The sequence below is a fragment of the Malaya genurostris genome, chromosome 3 (assembly GCF_030247185.1).
Source record: "Malaya genurostris strain Urasoe2022 chromosome 3, Malgen_1.1, whole genome shotgun sequence".
NCBI classification, from domain to species: domain Eukaryota; kingdom Metazoa; phylum Arthropoda; class Insecta; order Diptera; family Culicidae; genus Malaya; species Malaya genurostris.
The window spans coordinates 692,621-711,522 of record NC_080572.1 but is presented as its reverse complement, the minus strand read 5'-3'; the positions used below and the strand labels follow the sequence as shown (position 1 = coordinate 711,522).

Here is an 18,902-nt window from a genome sequence, read left to right as displayed (position 1 = left end):
CATTCCTTTTGTAAGTATTACAAACATGTTTTTGCTATTTTTATTGCTGCATTTGATGTATGATCGATGCAAAAATTTTGGTTGAAGTTAAAGTTAAAGTTAAAGTCATATTTTAAGAAGGAGATGCAACTGCTTGAGGATTTTATTTTTATTTAGTTTTCAAATCGATTTTTCACACTCATACAACTATTCACGTAACATGATTTTGGTTGTATTCGCAGATACGATTTACAAATAAATTCGAGCGCATTGAACAATACAACGGATGATTATGAGACGACCCAAAAAAAACTCCGAAAACACCAAAAACCACTACGACGACGAAAAAATTGATGAACATTCGATTGATATGCATCGAAAATACTTTATTTTCAAGTAGCCGAACCAAAATTAAGAACTACTAAAACTCAGCCAACCTTATCTGCGAAAACCCATGGTCTATTTATTGTGCCACCCTGTTTCTACAAACAGTGGAGAAAGAACAACTGTCAAGCATAAGGCGAACATCATACTAAATTCATTGCACGAACACAAACCCACCCACCCTTCGCTGTCTGTACAGCAGGCCATGACTGCTGTGTCTTTACCTATAGTATGCTGCGCCGTTTCTCGTCAGCATACGAATCACACTAACACAATCAAAAGGGGCAACCCTCCACGGCTGTGATGTTTCGTTCTATTCGTAGAATAATTTTGACTACGAAAAAGAGTGTTCATGTTGTTCTGGGAGTGTTTTTTTCAAAAGATGATTTTTCACTTTTCCATCCTCAATTGTTACCACAAAGTGGTCATTAGAAGTGGCTTCAAGTGCGCCACAACCTGAACGGGTTGACGCGAGTGAATTCGATTGCGAAAGTGCGTAAAACTGGAATATTTTCGGATAAGAAAAATTTCGAGATAGAAATTTTTTTGATCACATACAGTCGCATAGGACGACATCACGAAGAAGTGCACAGGGAAATAGAGTACAGGGTACATGTGAGGAAAACAGAAAATGTTATTCGGCAGCAGCACACGAAAAGCATATTACTAGGGTGTCTTTTCACATGATAGTTAGAATAATGCGTACTAATTTTAATTTGGGGTTTTCCCATGTTAAACGCATGAGTTTTCAAGGGGCAACAGTGAAAATCTAATTTGTTGTGCATGTACGACTAGAAGGATTTATCCCCTTCAAAGCTGCTACCGAACTGTTCGCTGGATTTATCCTGAGTCGCTCTCTATCAACCTCTCTCTCTCTCTCTACTTAACGGCCCCTCCTCATCAGGATTCCTTTTTTGCTCTGTGTGACTGCTTTCCGGGCGTTTCTATCGATCAGTTTTTCCCAATTTCCTTATGTTGGAATTGGAAGTGATAAGTTCCGAAGATGAAAGAAATGTGATTTATTGAAAAGCGGAATCAGAATCAATTGTTTATTTGTTGTTTCCTTTACTACATCCTTGCAACTAGAATAGAAGAATGCAAAAATAGTGTATCCTACATATCCTAAATGAAAACAAAATATAGAAAAAACTAAAGACCGTAAAAAAATCCGTGCATTTTATAACCATAAAAATTGCGTGATTAAAAGTAAGAAAGAAAACAACACGTCAAAGGACACCCAAAGGAGCACAGCACTAAGGCATCATCGGAAAAATATGGATCAATGTTCAAGTTTGCTGGTGTCTGTCCTGCTCAGCACGATAATCTTTAGCGGTTTATATAATCCAGTTGCAGGTAAATGACACACTTTAATATAGCCTTGTTAGATTATTGGATAGTGTACAAAAATCTCACTTTGTTCAAAAATTTCGACTGACAAGATGAAAATCAGAAAGTCACAGCTTCAGTCGCATGGTGAAAATCGATATTCTTTCTACATACTTTGATATAACATAATATGACAAAAGGACAACAACAAAAAATAACACATAGCGACATAAGTTTTGTCCACTGAGGCCATTGTAGGGACTAACAAAGGATGAGTTATCTGAGTGCAATTAGCCAAATTGAGATGGCCGGCTCTTTCGGACAGCGACCGGAATGTTATTTGAAAATGTCTGATGCAGTATAGTATATCTGTTGAGCTATAACAAAAGTAACGTATTAAACTGCGTTGTGTTTAAAAAACTACTGTTTGACAACATTTGGTATGCTGAACCAATTGTCGACATTCGTATTGCAAGCGTTTATAGTGCTCTTGTTAAAAATATTATAAATTTTACAGCAGAATTCATTATGGCCATCACAAGTAGTTAAATTATTCGACGTGGTTTGGAAATCTTAAATTTAAAAATTGTGTACTTCAATCGAAACAACCAAGAGCGAAACAATAGCAATAGTCTTTGGAAACTTGAAGTATTTGAATTCAATTAATATTCTCGCACTCTATCGAGCTAATATCAGTTCAGCTAATAATATTGACTCGAGTTTCGAATTCCAATACCTCAAGTACAAGATCCATACCATAAATAATTCCGATTTGTTTCTTTAGGTGCAAACATGCAAAGCGTTTTTAAAATAGCATTACCTTCACGGCTGCTCCCGGGTTGGCGGTTCAATGCATAGGACGCTGGTCTTACAAGCCAGTTGTCGTATGTTCGAGCCCCGATCTGGAAGGATTCTTAGTGTCAGTAGGATCCATAGTACTAGCCATGCAATGATTCTGTACACTAAGAATCGGCTGCGAAGTCTGTTGAAACAGAAAGGCCAAATTCCACAAAAGGAATGTAATGCCAGGACTTTGCTTTGCTTCACGACTGCCAGGTCGCGCTAACTGCTAAAGCACAAATGACAATTTTTAAGTTTTTTTCCACCAATCATTACCCAACAATTCCGGATCTGGAAGTCGAATCTAAAAGAAAAAATCAGAAATCGGTGAGGCATTCAATAAGATTTCGAAGTGAGCTCTGTGAGATCATTATTTCCGGGCTTTCGGAATCCAGCGACCAGTTAGCCATACAAGAATCGTATGCCAATCAACTAACATTATCTATAAATTGGAACAGTTTTGATTCCAACTTAGAAGATTTTTTACAGTTTTTCTTATCGTTGGTTTGAAATTCCCTGTTATAGCAGTGCCGGAGGTCGGACTGGAATAAATTCAGCAAATTTTTATTGACGTAAGCGCTGCCCAAATTCGTGTTAGAATTTATCCTAATAAACAAAAAATGTTTGAATGAGACTATTGCAAGGCATTATCATAACACTAGGTGGATTAACACTAGGTTTTGTTTGTAGTCGCACAATGGTAGAACCGATTTCAACATGCTTAGGTTCCTTTCAAAGTTGCTATTGCGCCATTGTTCAAGTTTGAAGTTCAAGTGACTGTCACTTCTAATTCCGGTTCAAGTGACGTAATCGAAAAAATGGATTTTTTATTGTTCTATCTTCAATGCGTCAAAATTGTTGTCTTGTATGCGTTTTAAAGCTACTATTAGGTTATTTGATAGGCTAACAATACCAATGGATGATATGATCTTGTACACGGAACGACCGAAATTAGCTCTGCGCCTAATTCGTATTACTGTTTTTGAATTAGTTGATTTTAACAACAAAATTTCCAAAATAACCATAAAATTAGTTAAAATTGAGAATTTACTTTGCAAAAAAAAACTGTTATTTTTAGAGAATGTGTTCAGTTGGCGAATATTCTGGACACAAACCAGCAATATTTCAATCCAACACGAAATTCTCATTGACAACTAATTTCGTGATTAAAATCAGAAAATTTGTTTCTATTTATCTATCACCGTCATTACTGAAGGACAGCACAAAAAAACAAAAATGAAATTGGTTTTATTAACAAGTTTATTAGTCAAAAACTCATGAGAAGTGTCAAACAAAACAATCCATTAAAAAGCTAAAAGGAACAGTCTTGTTGAAACTGCTCGCAAATTGTTTACACGTTTTACGCATGTGTTACGATATATCCATATATAAATTTCTAAACCGATATGTGAAAATGACGTAAACTGTTAGTGGAAAGTGTATTTATTCAGAATTTGAGCGCATTTGAAGCGATTGTGGGTAATAATTTTTTTACGCGAAACAGTGAAGTGAGTTTCGAATGTTGCACTCTAATTGTACACGTCAAATGATGTTTTTTTGTATCTTCTAATATTCCGGGCTACGCCGTCCGGTGTATTACTTGTATTCAATTTTTGTTTTCCGAGTGCTCAAAGTTTTCAGTGAGAGAGTCGATTTCGCGAAGTCGAATGAAGAAAACAGCGATTTAGAAGTAACATTTTCAAAAAGAAGTTTATGTTTCGCTTATGTCTTTTTCTCCAATACAACATCGTATTTATACCTGCCAATATAGAAAAGATAACCGCGACTGAAATTTTTTTCGGTAGAAGTGTGCCATCTAGTGGCTAGTAGTCATTACGGTGCTAACGTTTTTTCGGTGACAGAGCGCCATATAGCTGCGAATTGCAGAAACCAATTCAACCATTTATGTTGGTTGAAAACAACGTTTTATTTCTTTAATTCAACTAAAAAATTAGTTGAATGGATATGAAGTGTGCCTTAGCTAAGAAATGACAGCACGTTTAATTGGTGAATTCAACTAAAAAAATAGCCATATCAACAAATATTTTATTATTATTAGGGGAACTAGAATTAGAAAATCTAAATCAGCAAAAGTAAGATTTTTTTAGTTGTCTCAAAAAATAACTAACTGAAATCAGAAAATCAACTAATTTTTTCGCCAAAATGCTGATTTCGGTCTTTCCGTGTACATATTTTATTGAGACTACACTAAGGTCTTTTTATGCGATCTTTTTTATGCGGTTTTTTTATGCGACATTTTTATGCAAATTTTCAGAGTTATGATGTTTTTTTTATGCGGTACGTAAACTCGCATAGAAAAAAAGACTTCAGGGTATTTGAATGTCAAGAGAAAGGCATTATCACACTACTAAATGGATTAATTTGAATGAATCTTGAGAAAGGTTGAAAAATAGCCGTGAAAAGACTGTCTAACTATTAGTCTTTAAAAACACTGTTAGTGATTCAGGTAGCCTTGAAAACAATCTGAAGCCTCGAATCGATTCAACTCTTGGTAGCCAGAAAATTTTCCAGAAGACATCTTAAGATCTTCCAGTTGAATCTAAGATGGTGACAATCGGTTCCATCATCTTCGACTCTTTTCTTTGTTCATTTGCGCTGTCTATCTTCCACCTAATTCGGATGTGGCCCTGTATGATACACACTCGTCTTGTGTTCAAGAGATATTGACACAATTGATGACGCTGTCTCATCTTTTTACACCAAACTGTATGAAATTATTCAGAATAACGTACCAATCAAACAACGTTCTCTTCAGAAGAAATTCAAACAGACCTGGCGGAACGTCGAACTGCAGCGTCTACGAAATCGTTTGCGAAAGGCAAAGAATTGGTACTTCAAAACCAAGTCCACATGGCATAAAGCAGAGTCACGAGAATTAGAACGCCAGTACAACTCTTTGAACGCAACTTGTTTTCGGAATTATGTGCAGCGTATTGAGAGCAATGTGAAAGACAACCCAACTTCTTTTTGGAATTACATCGCCAGCCGTAACAAATCTAAAGGCATTCCTATTAACGTTCGTTACAAAGGAATTCCAGCCGAAACATCGTTGGGCACGGCGAACCTGTTCCCGTCGTTCTTTCAAAGTGTGCTAAGTAATAACTCACCACTCTTGTCAGAATCGTACTTGAGCGGCTTGCCTAATTATCATCTGGATGTTATTCCACGCATATTTTTTAGCCAACAAGACATCCTCCGAAAGATGTTAACTATCGATGGTTCGAAAGGTTCAGGGCCGCACGGTTTACCACCTGTTTTCATCAAAAACTGTGCAGCTGCACTCGCATTTCCCGTTTCTATACGGTGGTCACTCGAAGTGTAACCAATTAAAAAGGCCATAAATTCAGTTTGGAAAATTACTTTTACTTAATTCAAAGTACAAAATGTGTAAAAATAATACAAAATTCAGAATCAATTCACTTTTGCTCGATATGACCACCTTTTGTCTTGACTATGGCCTTGAGACGGTCAAAAAACGAATCGCAAGCTGCCCGAATGTGACTTGCAGGTATTTTGGCCCACTCGCGGGCAATAACTTTTTTTAGCGCCTCGAGACTGGTGTATCTTTCAGTTCGGACTTTGCTCTCCAAAATGGCCCAAAGAGAATAATCCATTGGATTCGCATCTGGTGAATTCGAGAGCCATTGTGTGGACGTGATGAAGTTCGGAACGTTGTTTTTCAGCCATTCTTGGTTCACTCGAGCTTTGTGAGACGGTGCCGAGTCCTGCTGAAACGTCCATGGTCTGCCACCGAAATGTTTGTCTGCACACGGCTTCAAAGCAACCTCCAGAATACTTTCCCGATAATATGTCGCATTTACCTTGACGCCAGGCTCGAAGGTCTGAAGTTGGTTACACTTCGAGTGCCGGACCCTGTAATATTCAACCGTAATTCCAATACATAAGAGTGGCAGCATTCATGACGTAGATAACTATCGATCCATTTCGATTCTTAGTTGCTTACCTAAATTGCTAGAGAGCATGCTACACGATGCTTTATATGAGACTGTGCATCACATCATCGCAGATGAACAGCATGGTTTCATGAGGAAACGTTTTACTATAACAAATCTGATTTAATCGATCAAATGGAGCGCAAAAAACAAGTGGACGCAATTTACGATGACCTGTCCAAGGCATTCGACAATGTTCCTCATCGACTTGCTGTTGAAAAATTAAGCAGACTTGGCTTTCCGGAGTAGCTGACACAATGGATTAGGACATACTTGACTGGACGCAGTGCTTTTGTACGCATTGGTAACATACAATCTTCTTCGTTTGCAATATCATCAGGTGTTCCCCAAGGAAGCCATTTGGGTCCACTGCTTTTTGTATTGTTCATCAACGACCTCTGCAGAGCTATAAAATCTCCCAAGCTATTGTTCGCGGATGACCTGAAGTTCTTTCGCTGTATAAATTCATTATTGGACTGCAACGCACTTCAATCCGACATCGATGCACTTGTTGACTGGTGCAAAATCAACGGAATAGAAGTAAACGTACGCAAATGCAACGTAATATCTTTCTCTCGTTTACGTGGCTCCACTACTTTCGACTACAAAATTTCATCACTAAGCATTGAAAGAGTCGCTGTTATAAAGGATCTTGGTGTATTATTAGACCACAAGCTAAAATTTTCAGAACACGTAGCACTGACCACTGCTAAGGCCTTTTCAATGCTTGGTTTCATTCGTCGAAATACTCAGGCTTTCGAAGATGTATACAGTCTAAGAACATTGTACTGTTCAATTGTTCGCAGCAATTCGGAATATGCTGCTCCAGTCTGGGCACCGTACCACAGCGTACATATTAGCAGAATCGAAAGCGTGCAAAAAAGTTTCATACGTTACGTTCTACGTCTGCTGCCTTGGTCCGATCCCGTTCACCTCCCCTCCTATGAGGATCGCTGTCGACTTATCCATCTTCCAATATTAGAGAGCAGAAGGAAAACCTTGCAACGTCTTCTAATCTTCGACATTGTTGGTAATAATATCGAGAGTGCGGAATTACTAAGAAAACTACAATTTCGTGCCCCGTTGAGACGGACCCGGCGTATGGAACTGTTTCAGCTGCCTAATCATCGCACATAATATGGACAAAACAACCCTCTTAATGTATGTTGCCGATTGTTTAATTAACTGTCTGTGCGATGTAAATTTTCGAAGATCAAATAAATAAATAAATAAATAAAAGTGCGTGACATTATTTTCATTTGCTTCTGGTGTATATCACATTACTATTGTGGAACCGAACGTCGGATCCAGATGAAAGTCTATTAATGATTTTTTTATGTTCGTCGAGTACAATCCAGGAATTCAAGTTAATTGATCTATTCTACCATTTGTTTAATTTTTGAGAATGCTTATGCTAGAGATTCTAACTTATTGATCGAAGATTGAGAATTAACAATAAATTAATGATAAACTAACGGAGTGAATACAACAAAATGAGTATCCAGGTTGCATGGAAATTCTATAAATCGACAGAATTTCATGAAATCACCATAAGCCTTGACCTACCTCCCTTCGGAAAATCTATGGTTATGAAATGTCTTACTATTTAGTCGAACATTTTTTCTCAACTTGCCTCAATTTGTCTTAACCGTAGCTACACAGCATTATGAACTATCTTCGTTAAAAGAACCAAGACTAGATGAAGCACTTATATTCATAATATTGAAATTTCCTCATCATATCATAAACACACAACATCAGAAGCAATTTGTTATACGCAAGCATGCGATCAAAGGCACTTGTGCCCTGCCAGACCAAACCAGACACCGCAAAGTCATGCATCCGAACAGCACCAGGAAGAATACCAAGGAATGACGCTGATAGTCAGCTAACAAACCTAACAAACTGCGCGTAGAGCATCGAGAAAAGAAAGTGAAGTGGGTGATATTCATGCATTATGTACATTGCACTGCCGAAAATAATGCCACCATCTATGATGTATGGTGTGTATCATTCGCCGCACGGATTTGGCTCACATCGTTTCTTTTCGGTTCCATTCGAGTAAAGAATTGAGACCCTTTGGCTAATGTTGCCTCTTCATCGAACCGCATGTCGCTACACGAGCTAGTCTAGCAGCAGTGACTAGCTGTTTAGGTTCCTTTCTGACACATACTGCTTTTTCTCGGCTGTGGTCTCTCGGATTCTAGTGCTGTACTAAATGTGTTCTAAAAAAAACACTTCTACTGCAAATATTGATCACGAGGGAGAACTGAAATTGAAGCACATCTTTTACAGTTGGTAGTATGCCCACATGTTTCCATCTGTGCTGTTTTTAGTACCAACACGTGATTAGGGCATATCGAACGATAGGCCCTTTCGAAAGTTACAAAATTTATTGCTCAATATCCGTATGTTAAGAATTAAATTTAAGCTTATTATATACAATTTCGTAGGATGGTTTTTCAATTACGAAATCGTATCGATTATTGTGTACATAAAAGTTGTAGAGTCGAGAAATGTGAAATATGTTTTGTAATATTCGCATTGTCCTATCGTAATCACATGTTGGTATCGATTTGTTATTCGTGTGTAGAATGGCCTGTCCTTGGTATCAAATATCGAGAACTTACGTTCATGGTTCATCGATAAAATTTAAATCGTTGTTGGCAGGCAAGATCCTCAACAATCATTCGAAACTATTATTATTACTTTAATTTGGTACCTGAGCTTTGGCTGAAAGAAAATTACGCTTTTAACAACGTGGAAAAGTTAAAACCAGTCAGGTCACAGCTAGATCGATCGTTCGTGTTTCTTGGAGATTTCTAATAGCGACCAGAAACCGATATTATTTGACTCGGTTTTTGGTCGTATAACCAAACGTTACAGGAATGAAATTTATTTTTATTATATTAATTTGAAAACTCGTTCATTCAAGTCCCGTTGAATTTTAAACACAAAAATATTCCTGAATTAACATACACCTAACCCAATCTGGAGGACGGAGTGATGGGTTAGTCGATACCTTTCACGCAGCCTATCTGAGTTCGATCCCTAAACCCGCACATAGGGTCAGAAAGCTCAGATGAATGACCTTAAGGTTAAAACCTCAATAATTGAAACAAAAATAAGCAATTCAATTATATTTAACATCACCACTTTGTGACCCAGTTATAGTTATAACCACCAACCAAATTTTTCAGAATGCCAATGAATTTAAATCCTGCTTTACTGCTTTCATCGAAAAAATAGAGAACCTAAAAAATAACTGAATGTTACTCATTTAATTTAATCGATTAGTTTGATATCAATATTCTATTATTGAGTTAATCGAATAATTCGAAAAATCCCATAATAATAATCGAATAATTAATCGAGTAATCGATTTATAACTCAGATAATAGATTAGTTTGAAAAAAAAAAATACTCGATGCACACAAGAATGAGACACCACTGAAAGTTTTGCGCACAGCTGACCTAACTACTTCCTGGCAGTATTGATAAATAGTCGACAGATCGTCGTATGTGTTCCAGTGATGTACCTTTTTAAGAAGTCCAACACGTTATCCAAGTAACAATCCACAACCTGAGTTTTTTTTTTACTCGCAGCTGCAAATACTTTCCCAGATCATTAGCACTTGACAGTAAAAATGAATGGGATGAATTGGATCATGCTAAGGATCAATAGCTTTTTCTCCGTGGTGGGGGTGGTAAATTTTTCAGAATGCCAATGAATTTAAAAATTGATTCTGATTATTCTTGTAAATTCACAAATAATTTTTGCAGTAGATGAAATTTATTTCTTAATTTTTTTATTTAAATTGATATTTTTATTCGATTGGAATATGAGTTAAAATTAAATTATTAAAATTTAAATTGGGTGTTCAGCCACAAGTGGTGACTTTTCAGCCCTATTATATACATGATTTGGTTAGTACCATGAAGACATCATTTGCTTCCGCAATTCTGTGATTTCTGTGTAGGTAAAATTCTAAACCTACTTGTTTTGTATATACTAACTTACTAACCAATACAGAGAGCGAATCTATTCAATTGAAGATTGCATCGATTTTTGTCGGAATTTGCTTATAATATTATGTGACATTACATCTAATGGTTCTATATTTGTGAGTCTGCGTAACTCATTTGTACTAAACCAGGGAGGACGCTCCAAGATCATTTTCAGAATTCTATTCTGAATCATTTGAAGCGTTTTCTTCCTGATGGAACAACAACTTGGCCAAATTGGTACTGCATAAAGCATGGTTGGGCGGAAAATTTGTTTATAAATTAACAATTTGTTTTTTAGACAGAGCGTAGAATTTCTGTTTATAAGAGGGTATAAACATTTAATATATTTATTACACTTTGACTGGATTCCTTCAAAGTGATCCCTGAAAGTGAGTTTTTTGTCATACGTTAAATCTAAGTATTTAGCTTGATCAGACCACGTCAATTCCAAGCCATTCAATTTGAGAATGTGATTATTGTTTAGTTTAAGAAAAGAAGCTCTTGGCTTATGACGAAAGATAATTAATTACGTTTTTGCTGCAATTTTTAATTTTGACAGATAATCACTGAAAATATTTAAACTTCTTTGTAGACGACTGATTTGGAAGATCAGAAGTGAAAATATTATAAAAAGATTGGAGCGAAAAAATCATTCTCGACAAGATATTGTTTTCAAAAAGTTTACTGATAGAAGAAAGTAAACTAATTGGTCGATAACCTGATGTTTCTGCTGGGTTTTTATCAGGTTTGAGGATGGAAATTACTGTAGCGTTTTTCCATCTTTTTGGGAAGCAAGCTAATGAAAAACACTTGTTGAAAATCTTATCCAAGAGTCTCAAGGCAACATCGGGAAGATTTTTAATAAGAATAAGAGCCTTCATGTTTTTAAGTTTCCTAATGATTGACTTAATTTCATCAAAATTCGGCTCAATAATTTTATTTGGTAATAACACTTGAGTTGAAATATGATCGTATTTCAGTGAGACTTCATTTTCAATAGGACCCACAACGTTCAAATTAAAATTGTGGACACTCTCGAAACGCTGAGCAAGTTTTTGAGCTTTTTCGTCATTTGTAAGAAGTATTTGATTTCCTTCCTTGAGAGCGGGAATTGGTTTCCGAGGTTTCTTAAGAACCTTAGAAAGTTTCCAGAAAGGTTTAGAATATGGTTTAATTTGTTCAACTTCTTTAGCGAAATTTTCATTTCGCAAAAGAGTAAATCTATGTTTAATTTCTTTTTGTAAATCCTTAACTATGTTTTTCATAGCAGGACCACGAGAACGTTGATATTGTCGTCGACGAACATTCTTCAATCGAATGAGCAGTTGAAGATTGTCATCGATGATAGGAGAATTTAATTTAGTTTGAGCTTTGGGAACTGAAAGATTTCTAGCTTCGATAATGTAATGATTCAAATTATCAATTGTTGTGTCGATGTCCGCAGAATTTTCTAAAATAGTTTCATGATCCACATGATTTTTAATGCGAGATCTGTAATCCAACCAATTAGCTCTATGATAGTTGAAAATAGAACTAATTGGATTAATTAAAGCTTCGTTGGAAAGTCTGAATGTTACAGGAAGATGATCTGAGGCTAAGTCAGCATGCGTAATCGGTTCACTACAAATGTGACTTTGATCTGTTAGAACCAGATCAGTTGTAGAAGGATTTTTCACGGAAGAGAAACATGTCGGATTACTGGGATGAAGAACTGTGAAAGAACCAGCTGAGAGATGATTATGAAGTATTTTACCATTACTGTTATTCCACTGGACATGCTTATAGTTAATGTAAGATATGTCATCTCTGTTCAATACATTGACTCGAAGGATAAGATGGAAATAGATGCAATTGCATCGAGTTTTCGTGTCACTATAATAAAAGAATCGCTCATTTCGCTCTTTATTTTTTCTGAAATATTGTTCCTTGGAAATATGAATATGAATGTTCATAAGAATTACTTTCGCTTCTCAGATTAGGAAAACATGCCGTACTTGAATGCAAGATTTATAAACGACCCAGAAAGGCTGTCCAAAATGCGATCGACTTACTCTAAACTCGTTTATATATATTTCGATCAGAGCATCCCGTACATGTTTGATCGATTCTAGTGATTTCAATCTAAATTTAGGGAATGGCAATACCTGGTTTTAATCTTTTCGGTCGTTCGCCGGGTGATACGGTAATTAATCGTCATCGAGATTACGAGATTTGAATTTGTTCAACGAAAAGCTCGACTGACATTCATCGATACGAATAATAGTCGACTTGTTTTTTGTACAGTACGAGACTTTTCACGTATTCAATCATAAAAATCTAATCATTTGCTATTCAAATATTTATTTAAAACTTGAACTAACATAGTTTTTTTTTTTTTTCATAAATACGTTTATTTCATAGGCAATATACATAAGTTTTTCTTCGCCGTGGCATCCACAATACATAGTAGTTTAAACCTAATACATTTCGAATATCATATTAGTATGTTGGTACTCATTAGTTAATCTAAACACTGTTTTTATCAAGCGAGTTGCTATTTTAAATTACATTAAATAAAATACATTTATTTTGTACATGATCTTATAACTATTTCAGGATTGTTTGTATCAGTTCACCACTTATATTCAATATCCTATAGTTGGCTATTGGTTGAACTCATGGAAGAGAAAACAGTTTAACATAAAATAAAATTTAAATTGGAACTCCAATGGATTTAATGAAATGATAAAGAAGTTTCATGTATGGAAGGTCACGACAAGCAAGAATGTCGCGAACTGGGACATTGGATAGTCTACCTTGGGTACGCAAGGAATTTATTAGTTGAGATCTGACATCACGAAACTCCACGCATGTCCAAACAACATGGTCAATATCGCGGTAACCTTCGCCGCAAGCACAATGATTAGTCTCGGAAAGTCCAATTCGAAGGAGATGTGCATCTAACGTGTAGTGATTGGACATGAGTCTGGACATCACACGAATGAAATCTCTACTCACATCCAGTCCCCTGAACCATGCCTTTGTCGATATTTTAGGAATAATTGAGTGCATCCACCGACCCAGATCATCTTTATCCCAAGAAGCTTGCCAGCTGGCAAGTGTTCTTTGGCGAGACGCGCTATAGAATTCGTTGAAAGCAATCGGTCTCTCATAAATTTCACCCTCAATAGCACCACGTTTGGCTAAAATATCGGCTCTTTCATTGCCTGGAATGGAGCAATGAGCCGGAACCCAAACTATTGTGATTAGATAATTATTATTCAATATGTCGTTCAGACACTGTTTTATTTTACCCAAGAAAAACGGTTCATTTTTGCCAGCAGCGTTTGAGCGAATGGCTTCAATTGCACTCAGACTATCTGTGAAGAGGAAATAATGGTTTGGAGATAATGTGACGATTACATTCAAGCTATAATGAACTGCTGCTAACTCTGCTATATAAACAGATGCAGGTTCTTGAAGCTTGAATGAGGCCGAAACATTATTGTTGAACATACCAAACCCTGTCGCTTCTTCCATTCGCGATCCGTCCGTGTAAAACATTTTCTCAGAGTTAATATGCCTGAACTTACTTGAAAATATTTTTGGGATTTCCATAGAGCGTAGGTGGTCCGGGATTCCACGCACTTCGCGCTGCATGGATGTGTCGAAAAATAAAGTTGAGTCAGGTACATTTAGGAGGCTGACACGGATAGGAATATATCTTGAAGGGTTGATTTCCTGTGACATATGGTTAAAATATACTGTCATGAATTTTGTTTGAGATCGAAGCTCGACTAGTCGTTCGAAATTATTAATTACCATGGGATTCAGCACATCACATCTTATTAGCAGGCGTGATGAAAGCTCCCAAAATCGATCTTTTAATGGAAGAACTCCCGCCAGAACTTCAAGACTCATTGTATGTGTCGAATGCATGCAGCCTAAAGCAATTCGCAAACAACGGTACTGAATTCGCTCAAGTTTGATAATATGAGAATTTGCAGCGGAACGAAAACAAACGCATCCATATTCCATCACTGAAAGTATCGTTGTCTGATACAATTTTATTAGATCTTCCGGATGAGCACCCCACCAAGATCCTGTTATTGTTCGAAGAAAATTTGCTCTTTGTTGGTATTTTGTCATCAGATTAGGTATGTCCTTCCCACTGTGCATTTGGAATCAAACCACACCTCGGGGTATTTGAAAGTCAAAACCTGTTGGATCATTCTTCCCATCATATGAAGCTGAAGCTGCGCGGGATCATGCTTTTTTGAAAAGACGACCAGCTCTGTTTTCTCCGCAGAGAATTCGATACCAAGATGAACAGCCCAAACGGACAATTTATCTAAGGTATCTTGCAATGGTTTTTGCAGATCAATAGCTTTGGATCCAGTAACTGAAACCACGCCATCATCTGCCAATTGTCTTAGTGTACATGGGGTTACTAGACAGCTGTCAATGTCATTCACGTAAAAATTATAGAGGAGCGGACTGAGGCATGAGCCTTGCGGGAGACCCATGTAGCTAATTCTGATTGTTGCCAAATCGCCATGTGAAAAATGCATGCGTTTCTCTGACAAAAGGTTGTGCAAATAATTATTTATAACCGCTGGGAGTCCATGTTGGTGGAGCTTGTCTGAAAGAACATCAATGGAAACTGAATCAAATGCTCCTTTAATGTCTAAAAATACAGATGCCATTTGTTGCTTTTGAGCGAAGGCAATTTGGATGTCAGACGAAAGTAGTGCAAGGCAATCATTCGTCCCTTTATTTCTACGGAAGCCAAACTGAGTATCTGACAACAAACCGTTCGTCTCGACCCAAGTGTCGAGACGTCGTAGAATAATTTTTTCGAACAATTTTCTGATGCAGGACAACATCGCAATGGGTCTATATGAGTTGTGATTGGAAGCTGGTTTCCCCGGCTTTTGAATGGCGATAACTTTCACTTGTCTCCAGTCAGGTGGAACAATATTTTGCTCAAGAAACTTGATGAACAATTCCAACAAACGTCTTTTTGCGAGGTCGGGCAGATTCTTCACCAAGTTGAATTTAATTCTGTCCAATCCAGGAGCGTTATTGTTACAAGACATGAGTGCTATGGAAAATTCCATCATTGAAAAGGGGCTATCAATGGAATCATCATTTGAAGAAGACTCCCTAACAATGCTATGCGTAGGAACGGAATCTGGACAAACTTTCCTCGCAAAATCAAATATCCATCGATTCGAGTACTCCTCACTCTCATTTCCTACGTTACGATTCCTCATTCGTCTGGCCGTATTCCAAAGAGTGCTCATTGAGGTTTCTCTTGACAAACCTTCCACAAAATGTCTCCAATAGCTGCATTTCTTAACCCGAAGTATGTTCTTGTACTTGGTTTCTAAAACCAAGAATTTTTCAAAATTCTGAGGAGTTCCTCCTCCTCGTTTTAAAAACGTCTTGAAAGCATTTTGTTTCGCGTGTTTAGCATCTGAGCACTCTTTGTCCCACCAAGGATTTGGAGGTCTTCTGTTAGACGATGGACCAAGAAATCGTTTGGTTTGGGCTTGTTCTGCGGCCTCCAGAATCGAACAAACGAGGAAGTCATATTCTTCAAGTGGGGGAAGCTCTTCCATTGAAGTTAAGACACTTGAAATATTACTTTGGTATTTAATCCAGTCAATATTTTTTGTCAAATCATATGGAATATTAACTGAATTAGCAATGCCTTTGTTACTGCTAATTGAGATGATGATTGGTAAATGATCGCTACCATGTAAATCAGGAAATACTTTCCAGGTGCAATCTAGTCGAATTGAAGTCGAACAAAGAGATAAATCTAATGCACTTGGACGTGCAGGAGGTCTTGGGATCCGTGTCATGCTACCCATATTTAGTACCGTCATGCTAAAATTGTCGCAAATATTATATATTAGAGATGATCTGCTATCATTGTAAACGGAACCCCACATCATTCCGTGCGAATTGAAATCTCCTAAAATCAAACGTGGAGCAGGAAGGGCTTCGACAATTTCATTAAGCTGTCGTTGTCCAACTTGAGCTCTTGGAGGAATATATACCGAAGCAATGCAAATGTCCTTTCCTTTAATGTTTATTTGACAAGCAACAACTTCTATACTAGAAGTCGAAGGAATGTTTAATCTATAAAAGGAATAACATTTCTTAATTCCTAAAAGCACTCCACCATACGGGGAGTCTCTGTCGAGACGTATAATGTTAAAGTCATTAAAATTTAAGGCTATGTTTGATGTAAGCCATGTTTCGCACAAAGCAAATACATCACATTTTTGACTATGCAACAAAACTTTAAATGAATCAAGTTTTGGCATGATGCTTCGACAATTCCACTGCAGGACAGTGATTGAATCATTTGCGGCGGATGATAAATTATCCATCAAATGATACAAAACCTGAAAGAGCTGGCCATTGAGCTGATAACTGTTTCAAAAAAGTTCTAGCTATTGGAAGGAATGCTGTTATGATGGTCTTTAGAGGTTCAGAAATATTGAATGCAGCGAAAATCCATTCTACAATTTCCGAAAATTTCAGTAATCCTGTTGGTGAATGTGAAATGGAGCCCACTGGATTATTGTCTTTTCTTGAGCTAGTTCCTGGATTGGTTTGTGAATTTGACAAACCAGGAGGCACAGTTTTTGGTTTTAAATTTGGCTTTTTAGCTTTAACACGGGGATCTTTTTTTGAAGGTATAATTTTAGGTGTCTTTTTTGGTATTTTGTGGTTTGTTAATCTCCTCTTAACAGACCCTTGAGGAGTGACAAACGAGGTATCTTCACTATTTCCGTCAGAGTCAGATTCCTCTGGCTCCGCAAGATTTGAAAAACCGTTTTCGGTTTCCAAAGGGGAGACATGTATGACCGTTTTGAGCATTTCTGCATATGTGCGCTTAGACCGTGCTTTTAAAGAAAGCTTCATTTTGTCTTTACGCAGCTTAAATGCAGCGCACACTGAAAGATCATCATGAGGGCTTTCCCCACAATAAACACATTTTTCAACATCTTTATCGCAAAGATTATCCTTATGAGGCCCTTGACATTTGATACATTTGGACTTATTACTACAGTAAGTAGCTGTATGTCCGAATTTTTTACAGTTCGTGCAATTCATAACATGCGGTACGAAAAGCCGAACAGGAAGACGAATTTTATCGATATAGACATGGCTAGGCAATGCAGATCCGGCAAATGTTACGCGAAACGAATCTGAGGGACGATAAGACTTTTTTCCATCGACAATAGATGCTGAGTACAATTGTTTGCACTCGAGTATCTTAACTCCCTCAAGCATGGAGTTTTTAAAACGGCCAACTCCATTTTTAAGTAAATCATCTGCTGTCAGACTTGCTTCAGTCACAACACCGTCAATTTCTACCTCCTTCGATGGAATGTAAACTCGATATTCAATAGCAAATAATTTACAGGTTACAATATCGTTTGCCTGTTTCAAGTCGTTAACTACAACTCGAATTTTATCTCTATTAACCTTACAGATTTCTTTAACTTCAGAGAAATGTGATGTCAAATCCTTTGTAATTTGCATCAAGTTTAAAATCTTTTCTTTTTTTCGAAGATAGACTATCCATGGCCCAGTGGTACCCTGTGGATAATGTTTAGCCCTCGGAGTATTTAAACTTTTACTAGTATCCGGAATCGGATTCGGATGATCTTCCATGAGATCATCCATTACATTAAATTTATTTTGTAAATTAATAATACCAAAATAAAAACTTATGTTTAGTAAAATTTCAGATATAAGAAATAAAAAATAAATTAAATTAAATCTACCTTGTAGCTGATGTCTCTGTTCCTTTATCGTGAAGAACGACGTGAAGCTCTTCCAACGATTTCCAATTGGCAGTCTTTTGCTGTTTCCAATTGGCAGTCTTCTGTCGTTTACTGCTATCTCAGTTGCTCTGCCGTCGTTGTGAACACCACTGCACTTGCTGTACCTGACCCCAGGTACAGTGCTTTTGCTCTTGGTGGCGATCAAATGCGATGCTTGCAGTGTAGCACCTCGCGATATATGCCGTCTCTTTTGATCCTACGCAGCGTACAAATTCTGGTACCTGGTAGATCAGCACTGGGTTGCTTTAGCACCTCTGTGCCTTTGCACCCCTTCGTCTTCGCACCTTTATGCGATGGCACCTCTGTGACTCGTCACTTCTATGCTCTCGCACCTCTGTGTCTCTACACCTCTGTGCGTATGAACGGGATGGCCTTCGTTGCTAGCTTTCCAGTCGGGAAACGCCCCGAATATTGCGTTTGCTATGGGCAGTTTAACTACCTGAAGCTTAGAATTGTCTCGGTAGCAGCCGTTAACTCACGAGCCAGTACAATCGAAACACAACCTCTTCGCTTGAATGGTTTTTACTGAATGACTAACATA

The 18,902-nt window shown here is 37.3% G+C and overlaps 1 protein-coding gene across 3 annotated transcripts in view; it reads left to right on the top strand.

The window, feature by feature from the left end:
- Nucleotides 1-676: 676 nt before the first annotated feature.
- The window catches only part of LOC131434437 (roundabout homolog 1-like), a 38,387-nt gene continuing 20,161 nt past the window's right edge, over nucleotides 677-18,902 (top strand). The window contains exons 1-2 of one of the 3 annotated variants that reach the window (XM_058601152.1): nucleotides 677-855; nucleotides 1,455-1,716. In XM_058601152.1, coding sequence (XP_058457135.1) covers nucleotides 1,638-1,716 — 79 coding nt within the window. In that variant the 5' untranslated portion in view covers nucleotides 677-855; nucleotides 1,455-1,637. Of the gene's footprint in view, nucleotides 856-1,267; nucleotides 1,717-18,902 lie in introns of all 3 variants that reach the window. The other 2 variants (XM_058601151.1, XM_058601150.1) reach the window with 2 other exon arrangements.